Here is a 14,346-nt window from a genome sequence, read left to right on the forward strand (position 1 = left end):
ACATTTGATGCATAAAAAGGTCAAGAGAAGAAAAGTTTGTGAAGCCTATAAAATTATCACGATTTCTGCATGAATGACTCCTAAAATGTCTGACATATTAATAACAACAGAATATTTCACATATTTGAAACACATATAAATTCTTCTCCCATTAAATCACATCTGACATTTGTCTTGTACCCCATGATAAATAACCATGCAATAAGGTGTAACACAGATGTAACAACGCATTGTGTATTTCTGAAAGTTTGGGGACATGCTTTTATAGTGATACATAGGAGAAGGTGTGTGGACATGTGGTTCCGGTCGGCTCCAAATGAAGAACGCTACATCACAGACTTGCGCCATACTTGCTGCTTGGCACACACTGAAGTGTAATTTAATGGAAATTTGTCCCCAGGGATGGCTGGTGATAGATTGTTACCTGCAGCACATTAGATACCATACACAAGGTTGGGCTTGGTGAGCTTGGGCCCAGGAATAGAGCCCTAAGATCATTCAAGGCCCGGTTTGCAATGTGCTCCATTATTCATGCCCGGTTCCTCTAACTTTCAGCTGGATCTTTCAGACGTTGCCCAAACCTGGTTAACAGTCTAAGGTCATTCCCAAATAACCCCAAGTCCTCCCCAAACAATCTTCTGGTGGTTAATGATTTACACTCCCAGGATTTGAGCAAAATCAGGGGGGTTATAAGGTGCCTGTAGGCAAGAAGTCTGTATTATATGGTGCAGGCAGATTCGCGTTCGCATTATGCTTCCTGGATTGGCAAAGGCGCGTAGGTTTTGACAGCAACTGCACCACCAATCCTACCAAGGTTAGTAGGGAATATGGAAACATGGTGGGCACAAACATTTAACCTTCTGAATGGCATGACAGCTGTACTCCTAAGCCAAAAAATTCCTAAGCATAAAATTTAGCAAAAGTTTGATTAGTAAAGTTTCACTAGTAAAACTAATCAATAATATTTCAGCATTTATTCCTGCAATTTTAAGGGTTAATTCAAAAGTTCAAAGTCATACGGAGTATAAGGAAGACGCTACCCATGAAGGAAAACCAGTAAACTAACTAAATAAATAAATAAATAATGAGTCTATGTGGGTTGGTATAAATTATTTTTCACCCACAAAATAAATTAGCAATGCTATTCTGCATAAAATGATCGCTATTTAATGAACTACACTGGGAATTTTATATAGTGCCGGACAAGCCTGTTAGCTGGCTAACTTTTTTTAAGCTTGTCTTGTTAAAACCACATTATATAAAAAATGTGAGGATAAAATAACCACGACACAGATGTTATACAGCTTTTTTTTGTCCTAAGTTGCATATACCAATCATACACTGTAACACACTTTAATCCCGGCTTAAAATCCCAGTATTTTTTTTTCTCAGAGAAAGTGAACAGTCAGGAAAATAGTGCTTTAGAAATTAGGATTTTCTCATTATATACCCATCATTTATGTTTTTCTATATAAATTATTTACTGTTTACTACTCCCCAAGTAATTGTAGGTCCCTGGCTACTCGATATTTGGCCGCTTCCATACTCATGTGAGAAAAGGCCGTGCAGTCTGGTAGTATTGTTTTGTGTTGCTTTATATGGGAACCATTAACCTACAGGCCCCCCAAGATGTAAGACCGGAAAACCACTACAGTACCAGCCTTCTTCACTGAGTGCTTTAGCAGGTGCCAGGCGCTATTGTACCTCCACCCACTCCATGCCAGCCATTGACGAGACAAGGGAGATCTGCTGAGGATGCCAGCTACTGAACTGAACGCCCTGGCACACCCGATGTACCACGACTACTCAGAGTGCAGGATGACCTGGCACTGCAAGCCTACCTAAGAGTACTTGCAGCAGAGAGACTACAGAAGTAGGTCTACATTGCCTCTCCAACTACCTCCGTAGCAGGTGGTTGCGGAGGCTGAGGCTGGAGCCGGTACTGTGCCGGCGGTAGGTATCTGCAGGGTATTGGCAGTGTCGTGCAGCGGAGACAGTACACAGAGAGGATGAAGCAGAAGAGCCTGTGCGACACATGAATGAGGCATTGCGGCAACAGAGAACCCTGGTGTGCTGGCGCTGCCGGAGCAGGGGCCGTAGGGCTCAGCACTGCCTGGAACAATCTCCAATACCAGTAATATACCAAATATACTTGGGGAAGAAGGCCACTCCTGGGGGCTCATCACGTCAGCAGTCAGCTTGTGGGGGAGATACGCTGCTGAGAGAAGTAAGAACTTGCCTCAGAGCAAACAGTGGCCTGCCAAAAGAGGCAGTGCGCAGTGCGCCCCAGCAGTGTATCGCCAGGAAGGCAGTAACCGCTGTCTGGCACTGCTTCTGTCAGGGATTGACAGTTGTTGTAACTGAAGGCTGAAAATGCTGTTTCTGGTGCATGTCAGCATTTCTGTTAGCCATGACAGAATTCAGACCAGAGATGAACCATACTGTAGCCTACAGGGGATGCCTTTGGAAGGAAGAAGGATAGTAACTGGTGTTTCTACCACCAGTTGAATGCAGTCATAGATCAAGTTCGCCAAATACTCTCTTGTAGGTTCAGGGGGATTTATCTTGCTTGACTTGAACAGCAGATATTGGCAGGCTGTGCTTGCCCATGGGGACAGGGAGAAGGAAGCATTCTCACTGGTGCAAGAGCTGTGGGGCTGCAAAGTCAAGCCATTCAGACCGTGCAATATCCCTGCTACCTTCATTTAGTTGGTGCAAAGAGCTTCAGTGCCAACGGCCTGTCCCAACTACAGTGTGAGGAGTCCACAGTCCGGCTGTAGTTGGTGCAAAGAGCGCACCTAAACTTCAGTGCCAACACCCTGTCCCAACTACAGTGTGAGGAGTCCACAGTCCGGCTGTAGTTGGTGCAAAGAGCGCACCTAAACTTCAGGGCCAACACCCTGTCCCAAGTACAGTGTGAGGAGGAGTCCACAGTCCGGCTGGAATTGGGCACTTCAGTATTGGCAAGAATCAGCAAAGTTTCTACCTGCCCGTCTAATGCCACAATATATAAACTTTGTATACACAGTTGTGACACCTGTACGTCCAAGCCGGGGTCCAACAACCACTTCTACTGTTCTAACTCATGCTTGTCACCAAACACAGCGACCTCTACATCATTATTGGCTGTTTTCCAAAGTGGTCTGAGACATATGTGGTGCCAAATTATATTGCTGCAATGGTGGTCAAATGACAGAGATGTTCCCCAAACTTAAGGCCAAGACATCTGTAGATGCCTGCAATTGAGGAAGACACGCTCCAGCCTGTACACAGGCATTGGGACACTTCACCCAAACCTTCCTGATGGTGATCCTGATGGGAGAACACCAGCAGGACTATGATAGCCATCTGGTTCTGTGAGCGTGCTCCACCCCCATGCAGGAATTCACTGTTCATTCTCAGGTATTCAACACCAGCCGTGCTCTTTTTGGGGTGGAAGATCCATAAGCAGCTGGGATTCGGATAGCCACCAGAGCTAGAGATCGACGAGGAGCTAATCCTCAGCTACGTAAAACAGCTGCACCACTGCCTGGAGGTGGTCCAGGGGCTTGCGAGCATCAGGAGGGTGCCAGCAGTAGACAGAAGAGGGTCTATGATGCCTGGAAGCAGGGGGGATTCTCTGAGGCAGGGTTGATGGTGTGGTTGTATTAACCCCCACAAGACAAGATGGTTTTGTACCCTAAGATGTCCAGACAATGGTCGTGACCCTGGGTGGTGCTGCAGAGGTTGTTTGATGTTGTCTACCATGTGTGTCCTGGGTCAGGGCACAGGATTGTTGAGGTCCACCAAAACCATCTAGCCCTGAACTGTCTGAGGGGACCTGCAGAATGTGCCACACCGGCTGCACCGCTAAATAGTCAAGTGGGGACTGTGAGATGCTCACTGCAGCCTGGCACGGATCCCCCTCCTGTATGACAGAAACAGCACCGTCTCCCATCCAGGCTCAGGGACTTCATGCTGTAGAGCGTAACAAAAACTGTTGACTTTGAGGGGTTGATACTGGAATTTTTGACCTATAATGGTGGGGAGGACTGATGTAACACCGACGCAGTGGTGGCGTCCCAACCTTCTCATCAGGGAAAGTAACAAAAGTAAACAATTCCCCACAGTGAAGGTGTTTAGTTAGGTTACAGTTGGGTAGCTACCTACTGAGAGTTTGGTAAGGCTTGTGGGCAAAACAACTGTCTTTATAAAGATTGTGCTGCCAAGTTAAAATAAAGAGCAAAGTATGTGGCCTCAACCTGCGTCTGCATCTATATTTTTGGCTGCTCCCTCCTGACGCCACAATATTCCTGGCTACCTTTTGGAAACAGTTAAGCAAAACAGATAAATGACTTGATAAATGAACATGTCTTGTGAGCCGGTTGCAGGGATTGTGTAAACTGGAAAAAGAAAGGCATGGATCTAGGGCACACAGCCATTGTTTCAATAGCTGATGTTGGTCTATATATTGCTGTTAACCATAAAATGTATACTTTTACATATCTATCTTCCAATACAGTGCTGTTGTGTATGAAGATGTCCTGTGTGGGGTCATTTCAGGTTGATGACTTCTAAAATATAGCTTCATAACTAGCTGTGTGACTGTTTCCATTTTAAATTGTTGAATTTCAAGCCACTTTGGATAAATGAATGTAATTATAGTTTTGGGAAATCTTCAGCAACACAAAAAAGGAGAGATGCAAAAAAACACGTAACAGAAAAAACACACACACAGGTTTATATTTGTTTTCATATCTTCGTGAGGACTGTCCGTTCGTTTCTAATCCCAACTATGACAACCTTAACCCCGACCCAGCCCTAACCTTAATAAGGAAGCAAACAAAAGACTATTGGCATTTTAAATTTTCTGATTACAGTCTCAGATTTTTATAAAACTGAGTTTTCACTTGTAGGGACCGAGGTTTTTATCACACTGTGGGAACATTTGGTCCCCACAATGTAATTTACACATAAGCCCCCCCACACACACACACACAGATATTTAATGGTGGCTCCCTAACTTTCCAGTTTTGTTGAGCACAAGTATCCCTAAAATCCTTCTTTAAATCTAGAAAAAAATAAAGCTTTAATATTGAATCAGTAATAGTGATGCAGGGGAGATCTCTTAGTAATTCTAAGCATTTTGTTACAGGTCATCTTGGAAAAAAAAATCTATAACATTTTATTCTTTAAGACAGTCAAACAATGCAAATCATCTGGTTAATATCTAGGGCTCCTAGACATGATGTATAAAGTGTGCATATTGTAAATCCTTCATGTTTATTTGTGGAAATGATGCTGAATAACCTTGTATGGGCTGCTTTTGTCCTCTTTCTGTATCACTGTGGTTAGTTTGTCTGATCCAGTGGAGAACTGCATGTAAAAGTTGGTAGATGTTTTGTTTTAGTTATATGTGTATAATTTAATTCTTCCATGGCATTTTAGATACATACAAGTTAATGTCAGATTCTTGGCTTTTACAACACACTTTAACTCTCTAATGTTCTTACTTATTTTACCAACAAAACTGTTTAATATACAGCTCTTGAAAAGATTAAGATACCACATTTTAAAAATGTGCGGTCTTTTATCCTGGTTTAATCCTAGTTCAGATGGCAGAAGGCTAATCTGCGAGGCAGGCTGCTTCCAGAAGAACACAAGAAGAAGGTGAAACAGGAGACACTGGCAATAACCAGAGACCAGCCAGGTAGAGGGTAGAAGCAACTTTCTAATGCCAGAGATGACTGTCAACTTATCTGGCAGTGCCTCATAAATCAGAGGCTGTGAAGTCCACTGCTAGGACAATTCATAAGAGACTCAGAGAAGCACAACTGAAGACCCATAAAGCGAGGAAGAAGCGTTTCATTACTGAGAAGCAGGGAAGAGCCAGGTTGGAGTTTGCAAAAAAAATCTATATTTTACACAGGTGCATACCCATAAATTGAGAAATGAGTGAAACTGAAAATGTTGCTGTGGTCTCGTAATTTTTTCCAGAGCTGTATATTGTTGTTGGTGGACTATATGGGTACATCCAGGCACACTGCAGTTTTATTCAGGATGTATGTGCTCGGGGTTTGTGCCGGTGTTGGCATTAAAATATGCACAAAGCAGCATATCTTTGTGCCTAGAAATTTCAGATTTCAGGGGAGTCATAGTACCCGCATGGGCTATATATACACTTACTGTTCTACACTGCTGTTATTTTGATAGAGGTGTATGCCACGTGACTGTTGAAGTGACTACACTAACTGTTCCCTGGAGTCCTTTGCTCTATTTACATTTCTCCTCATGAAAAGAAGATTGAAGTCCTGCTACCCAAAAATTGGAAACTTTTACACAATAGATGCCTGTTATATGGAGCTGTTTATTAATAGTCCTCTGCTTTCATAAACTTTAGTTTATAATTTAATGTTAGTGGACAATTAAATATTTTCATTGCCTCATGAACAGGAGGCAAATTTCTTGATACCATCTGGTCCCAAGATGGAAAAAAAAACTTCCTGAACATTGAGTGAGGAATCCAAACTCATTTTGTAAGAATCTATGTGCAAAGAAGCAGAAGTGTTCTTATTTAGCCTAGTTACTGACAGTTAGGAAGTAGGACGTTTTAGTTTCATTTAGCTTTTTGCAAGCAAATTTAAGGAAAGAACCATGGCAGGGCACAGATTTCCAGTCTTTTACGTAAAACTGCTCATCATTGTGAACCTATTGTTAACCATAGAAGGTTGTTTTAGCCCAGACAAAAATAAAGATTGTCTTTACTTCCATCCATCCCCCCACCAACCCACCCACCATCCATCTTGTTCAAGGTCACAAACGTTTACTTTTGTGATTAATATATTGTTGATGAAAGTATAATTACAGAATTACATCCTCTATTTTTGGCTTTTTTTCTGCTGCCTATCACACTAATTCAATTCATTTTCTCATCGGAATGTAACTACACGTACATTATTCGTTGCTTTCGGTATATCATTTTCGGTTCGGTCTGCACAATAAAGCAAATGAATACATTTACTAACGTGGGCGGAACCTACATTCACAAGTTGATGTTCCACATGGAAAACATTATGCTAATCGTGGCTGTGAGATGTTACATTTCTGTCATTCGTAATCAGCGGTTTAGGACGATGCTAACTCATTTGAGTGTTTACACAAGAGTAAAGCAGAAACAGCCTCGGCAAGTTAGACTCCCCCTTACATCTAAACCAGCTATATGGGGGTTTATCGCTACAAATATTTGACCATACAGAGTAGTAGCTGGACATAGGATTTACTTATGACTGTTATGATGTTATAATTTTGATTTTTTTTATTATCTTACATATTTATTTTTACAATTTGCAAATAAGCATCCCCTTTTTTATTCAAGCAGCACGGCAGACACATTGATTTGGTTTACAGCTGTTCCTAATTCTGCTTGCGGTTTTAAGTGAGTTATATCAAAACAAATTATGTTTTCCCTACTGTAACAAAATTGCACCGAACTGTGAACCACAACCAAATTTTCAAACCGTGAACAGGGTTACTAACTCTCACGCATCTAGTGTGACACTCTTTCAGACGCTAACACAGGACATCTTACAGCAAATCTATTTTATTCCATTATAAACCTACAATTAGCTAAATCAAAAGCGTTGCGGTAGTTTGCAACACCGCAGACTATTTTCAAGGTAATAAAACTGTTACATATACTGTATGTGCGTGTCTATGCAGACTTGTCCTGAACTGAAAATTTCACTCCACCCAGCAGACCTAAGTTTCTCAGGGGTGGTATTTCATACCTACAATTTTCACTTTCTTCAGTTCAGCTGGGTACGGTATGATATACAGTACTATAGCCACATAATGATAGCTCGTACTCGCAGGAAGTTTCCTGTCTGTACTGTATGAGATGCTTTCTTTAAAGCAGCACACCTTAAAACTTTATTTTATAATTTAGCATTTATACACATGAATATTTATAGAATTAAGTTTTTCAATCTTGCAGTGTTGACAACTCATGATCACACATTTTTAATCACTGTGGTATTTGTGGTATCTAATGCAACTTGTTAACTACTGCGATATTTTCACAGCATTTAAATTTCGATGCATTAAAATAAACCTAGCTGCTATTAGATACGGAAAATGTAACACATTAATTTGAATACTGAACATGTGAAGGACACACAAAAAATGAAAACCTATGTTTGCTGGCATAACTTACTATAAAATAAAAAAAAAAAAAAAAACGTTTTAAAACTGGAGTTATGTTTTATTTAACATTTGAAAAACTTAATTGCTTGCAGAAGTATGAGTACAGGAACACCGGAATTCTTCTCTTTGCCTTCTGACTCTCAATGAGACATGCATGCAAGTGACTGTAAGCTAGTGAGGTCACAGTACAGGGAGAGCCAGAGTGTGGACCCCTGGAGATGGGGGTTAAGGACCTTATGTCATGTCCTGCTCGCTACGTCTGCCAGACCCTCCTGTCTCCTCTCTCATGTGGCTCTAATGGGCCACACCTGATGGTTGTTGCCCCTCGTTAGTCTATGTATTTACGTAAGTATCTGATTGTCTCGTCATTGCTAGTCTGGTCATTAATATTGCTTCTCTTGTCAGCCTGTTTCCGTCCCTGTTCTAGCCCTTTCATTTTGTCTCCTCGTGATCTTATTTATTTCCAGTCCCTGCCTGTTTAAGTATAATAAAAATCCTTTAGTTTTGTGCAAACTCCGGACCTTGAGTCATTTTGTCTTGAATGACTGGATTCCACAGCTACCCACGGCTTTCACCTGGAACCTCTTGCTGCGCATGTCCACTTGCATGCTTTCTCCTGCTCCTGACCTCCTTCTGCTGTCCGAGCCTCTCCTACAACGTTGGTTGGTAGACAATCCCCTTATTGACCTGTTGAGCAAGAGTGACCTTAGGGAGCCCAAGGTGAAGGAATGAGCCAAGGAGGCCAGCATGTGGGTCACCCCTCCCCATGTGAGGTCATTCTGGGCTTACCTCCACGAATTATGAAATGCACCTGTTGATCCCTCTGGAGCCACAGGCCTCCAAAGTGGGCTGGTTTGCTGACTATCAACTGCGAGATGCCTCAAAGCTCACTGCAGATTTGTTGGCTGGCTCCTTGAAGTGTGCCGCAGATTCGCCCGGTGAGTGCCCGTTGCTCTCCACCGTCTCCAGGTGCCGGAAGTGAAAACGGAAGAAGTGGGCTGAACTCACCCAAGGCTTGTTTTGCTTGGCTCGGTTCTACCAGCATCCAGCCCAGGAGAGACTGCCACCACGCCACCAGCACCAGATCCAGGATAAGTCACTGCTGCGCCTTCAGTTCCGGGCCCAGGTACAGTAAGGCCACTACCACTCCTTCAGAGCCCCGCCCAGTAGGGGCAAACCCTCTGACGAATCTTCAAGAGTCCAAACTGGGAGAGGTTGCCACTTGTCCCGAACCTCCAGAACCTGGACCTGGAGGCTGTATTTAGGCTCTCAGTCTAGAGAGGGTCGTTCTCCATGAGTCCCAGGCTACCAGCTCCAAAACGACTGCTCTGTCTAAGTCCTGTGTTCCTGACCCTGTATGAGCCACTCTGTCTGCACTCGAGGCTCCCGGCCCAGAGAGGGCTGCTCTGCCTGCACTCGAGGCTCCCGGCCCAGAGAGGGCTGCTCTGCCTGCACTCCAGACTCCCGACCCAAGCCGGCTCTAGCCCAGTCTCCTGATATCCCGCCAGTACCAGCCTTGCAACCTCCTGGCTCGTCGCTGATGGTCTCCTCATCCTTTGCCAGCCGCCTCCAGGCTGACGCCCAACTCCCCAGCCTCTGCCAGACCAGGTTGGGCGCCCCCAATGATGCCCAACTGGAGGACTTGGACTTGCCCTCTGTCCCACTCTGTGGGCTCCAACCTCAGCCTAACGTTTGCACGGACTCAGTTCTTGGTCCCAGTGTGGTCAGTGGTGTAAGCTGGGGCCCAGACAAGGGGCTGGCCGAGTCTCTGCTACAGACGGAGGTCCAGACAGGGTCTGCCTTGCTGGTGAATGGGCCCAGGAGGATCTACGTCCTTAGGTCATCGCCCAGCTTCCCAGAGTCTGGAAGACTCCCCAGACTCCCCCCATTTTCATTCATTGCGCCCCTGTCCGTGTCCCAATGCCCTGTCCTGCCTGTTTTTGCCCAGTCCATGTCCCCAATGGTTCCTTCTTTTGTTCCCACTCCTGTCACTGTTGCCTCACTACTTGTCCACCCTGTAGTAGTATGGCCTCTTCTGTTTCCCTTTATCTCAGTTTCTTCTGCTCCTGGGTCCCCGTTTATGTCTAGTGCTTGTCTCTGATGGCTGGTCATGTCCTGTGTCTGGTCTCTTTCATCTGTATGGTGTTGTCCTGTTGATCCCTGGTCCGACCCTTGCCTGTTCCATGCCCCTTGTAATGCTGATTGTCCTACCCTGTCTTGTCCTGCCCTGTCCAGTGGTTTTGTCCCTCTGATCATTTGTGGTGTCTGTCTTGTGTGCCTTGTTGGTGTCGCCATGCCCTGGTGTCTGGTGTCCTGTCTCCTCCCTCACGTGGCCCTAATAGGCCACACCTGATGCTTGTTGCCCATCATTAGTCTATGTATTTAAGTACCTGTGTGTTTCGTCATTGCTAGTCCAATCACTAGCCCACCAAAGCACTGACTACCCATAATTTGAAATTTCATTTTCTCTACTATGATTTGGTTACTTTGTTTGTGGGTTTATCCAGCAAACTAACAAGCCAAAAAGTCACAGGAAATGATTATGTTCATTAGCTGTAAAGTATAATCTAATTAGGTGGTCAGAGATTAAAAGCTTACAGTGGAACTGGCTGTAATTCCACTTGACAAGGATTGACCACCTTGGGTTGTAAGTGCACCTCATAAGCCACAATGCATATGCATATACAGGCATGTCTGTGCTCAAGCCTCAAAAATAAAAGGAGACTTGATAAGGTATGTAGCTTATTAACTTTGGTATTGGTGTCCATGTCTGGAAGCTTGTGGCTTCAAATCTGGTGACTGGACTCGCATTGGCCTTAACCCCTATTGCTCCAGTGACGCTGACTGACACAGCCATCTGAACCTTGCTTGCATTTTGCTTCTGAGAAAAGCATTTGATAAACAAATAAATGTAAATGTAACTACATGATGTTCGCAATGAAAATGAAAATCTTATTCCGCAACCCTTCATATGTCAAAGGAGAGACCATGCGCCGCCTCCTGAACACACTCTGCTGGAAATTGTAGTCACTTTAATAATGTAAGACTGCTAAACTTGCCCATCAAAGTCTGCTTGCTTGTATGCGTGTATCAAGCTGTTCTGTCTCTGCGTCATGTGTGTATTCAGCTTTGTGCTTGTGACATTTCAGCTGTTATTCTTCTGTTCAAGAAACCTTGTGTCCACACCAGTTAGATGAATAACTGAGCAAGAAAAATAAGCATTGAACACACCTGCCTTACATCCTCTGTATATAGGCAATCTGGACACCTAAAGTCAAACCTGTTGTCTCATACTGAAATACTGATAAGTCAGTGATGGTTATTCAGTAACTCAGTACTGATCACACTAAACAGATCTGCTATGATGATCACATTCATGCATGCCTATGAGTTTCGAAACATTTATTTTAAAAAAATTGACTACATAATACGGTCTTCCCTATCAACCTTCTACAAGTACCAAATGCTTCAAATACAGGGTTAGGACATTTATTTCTAATAATTAATCATATGTATTCTGTGGATTCCTCCCTCTGCCCTTTTTTTCTCACCAGGGACCCCCTTACACTAATTTCTGATCAGATAAGTAACTAAGAACTAAGCACCGGGGGATGGGTTTAATAAAGTTTTTCAGGGATGAGGGCACCATCCGTGCTTAAATATTTTTGCCTTTTAGTATTTCTTGCATTGCATGAGTCATATGATAATGGAAACATTTAACCTGCTCTATTAACCCCAGATTGTAAACCCCTGCAATAATAACAGAAAGAGAAAAAGAAAAAAAACAACAGACATACCATTATTAACAGCAACAAACAGTAGAAAATACAATCTATTCCTACATGCTTAACATAGATATAAAAAGGTGTATCAAAAAAGCGCAGAACACACGTGCCACTTCCTGAAGGAGTGATATGCGAGAAAAACACTACAATTACAATTAAAGGCACACTGGGTTTGAGTCACAGCTGCGATTCTCCATGCCCACTGTGAGTAACCTCTTCTTCTCGCATCTATTCCAGCAGCAGCAACAAGCTGGCTCACCACACATCAAAGACATCCCCCGTGCCCCCTGGCACCATTCTGATTCTACCCATAATCCAACTTGTAACGCTCCACCTGTACCTTAATTACCACGTAGCAAACACCCATGTTGTGCTGAACCAGGGGCTTTGCTTGGCAGTCAAACAAAATCAGATACTTCACAGCAAATGAAAAATCTCTCGATTTTATACTCAACGTCATTTTTTGTGCAACTTGTTCTCAGACGTTTAGTTGAAAGACTGTTTTAGACATTTTATTTCAATTATACCAAGAAATAAACTTGCTAGCATTGTTTTCCAAACCTTAAAACTCAGAATAAATAGTTTTATTCTATTGTCCTTTGCTGACCTTGTCATACTTATTTACCAAACCATGTTCAGGTCCAATTTTTATAGCCTACCAGTACTGCATCAGTATCAGTTTGGAGAAATAGTACCTTGGCATATTAATCATTTGGCATGCACAAACAATGAAACATAAAAAAGAAATTATGAAAATTAAACAAAAGGGGCATATTAAACATGGTTAAGAAATGCATGAGACCCCAACAGTAGGTTAGAGTAGAGAGGCGGCTATGACCGAATCTTCGCATTTTTGTCCAACATGAAGGCGTAGAATCGTCCTAACATTAATTGCTTACCTCTATATGAATACACGAAACATCAGCTATAGCGCGTCCAGAGAAAACCCAAACTCATAAACATCATTATTGCCAGTGCATCTGATAATAATGATTTATAATCTTGCATTTTCATACTATTTGCCATGCAAAAAAGATCGGAAGAGAACAAGCGCTGAAAAACATTACCTGGTTTTTCTGTTGCTGTCCATCGTCGAGTTCTGAAACACTGTTCATGATTTTCCATCGATCATTTACCATTCTTTGGAGACCTTTAAGCCCTTTTTTGTGTGTCACAGACACATGAGAGACAGTTTTTACTTTTCTTTCTTCAGTATTATTCCATCAAAATAGATTGGGAAGGTTCGCCGAGAATCTAAAACTACTTCTACTACAGAGGTGGTTTTATAAGACTACGTGCGATCGGGAGGCATGTACTACATACATCGTTTAATGATACAGAATTATACCACGTCCGATAGTTTTCCCTGTATACACTTCCTTAAATCATAACGCTTTTGGATGTTCCCGTTATATGCTAAAAAACTCGCACCCTAACGACAGGCAAAGGATATCTGAAATGTCAACCCAGAAAACGTTATTTTGAGGCTAAAGTCTTCCTCTCTGTGGTTTTGGAAAAACAAAATAAAAACCAAACGTCCCCTCCTCTTCGTCAAATCCACTTCGTAAAAGTACTCGCAAGCACACACATCGTTTGCTTCACATTAGATTTAAGGGTTTGTGCTCTTAGTACTTAATAAAATAGTAGCAAAGCTTCTCGCCTATTACATTTCAGTGTCCGTCCTTGTGATTAACTGATGGGCTCCGGCAGCTAAGCTAAAGCATGAATTGCTCTACCCCAGTCCGCCTGGCAAAGAGTAGCCTTATGAAAAGAGCCCTAGAACAGCGGCTCTCCGTCGCCGGCGCTCATCTGCACTTCTTGAGACTGAGATCGTCAATCAGAAAAACACTCGGAGCGCAAGCTCCCCACTTCTGTGCGCTGCTGTGCGATACCACCACGTCTGAAGCCTCTGCACCCACCAGTAAATCACGCAGACAGCGGTGTGCCTGCGTGTGTATGTGTGTGTCTGTGTGTGTGCTTCAGAGCCAAAGTGCTCCTTGGCTGGCCTCGCTTTTGTCGCCTCTTCTTCCGATTTCCTAGTATGGGAATGTACTGTATGTGTGTGTGTGTGTGTGTGTGTGAGGGGGCTATTTACCTTACGACGAAACATAGTAACATACAACATTTGTTTATCGATTGAAATGTTTTACTGACATTTTGGATATTTGAATATTGTAAACTACACAATTTGTTTCAGAAATCAAATAACACTGCCATTCTATGATATAATCAAAAGTATCATTTTAAAGATATGTAAATTTTTCAGAAATATATGCATAGTTCTATCAAGGGATTTTTTCTTAATTTGCAAAATGCTACTGGCCTGTTCACAATACCGCTGCTGACACATTTAGTAACTTAAAACCAAAAGCCCTGCAGT

General features: G+C 42.9%; 1 protein-coding gene across 1 annotated transcript in view; it reads right to left on the reverse strand.

Annotated features, from left to right (window-relative positions):
- The window catches only part of fibcd1a (fibrinogen C domain containing 1a), a 99,738-nt gene extending 85,803 nt beyond the window's left edge, over positions 1 to 13,935 (reverse strand). Inside the window, exon 1 of the mRNA XM_023834453.2 lies at positions 13,034 to 13,935. Within this exon, the coding sequence (XP_023690221.1) occupies positions 13,034 to 13,105 (72 nt within the window). The 5' untranslated portion in view covers positions 13,106 to 13,935. The remainder of the gene's footprint in view (positions 1 to 13,033) is intronic.
- Positions 13,936 to 14,346: the final 411 nt, after the last annotated feature.

The sequence above is a fragment of the Paramormyrops kingsleyae genome, chromosome 2 (genome assembly GCF_048594095.1).
Source record: "Paramormyrops kingsleyae isolate MSU_618 chromosome 2, PKINGS_0.4, whole genome shotgun sequence".
In the NCBI taxonomy this organism is placed as follows: Eukaryota; Metazoa; Chordata; class Actinopteri; order Osteoglossiformes; family Mormyridae; genus Paramormyrops; species Paramormyrops kingsleyae.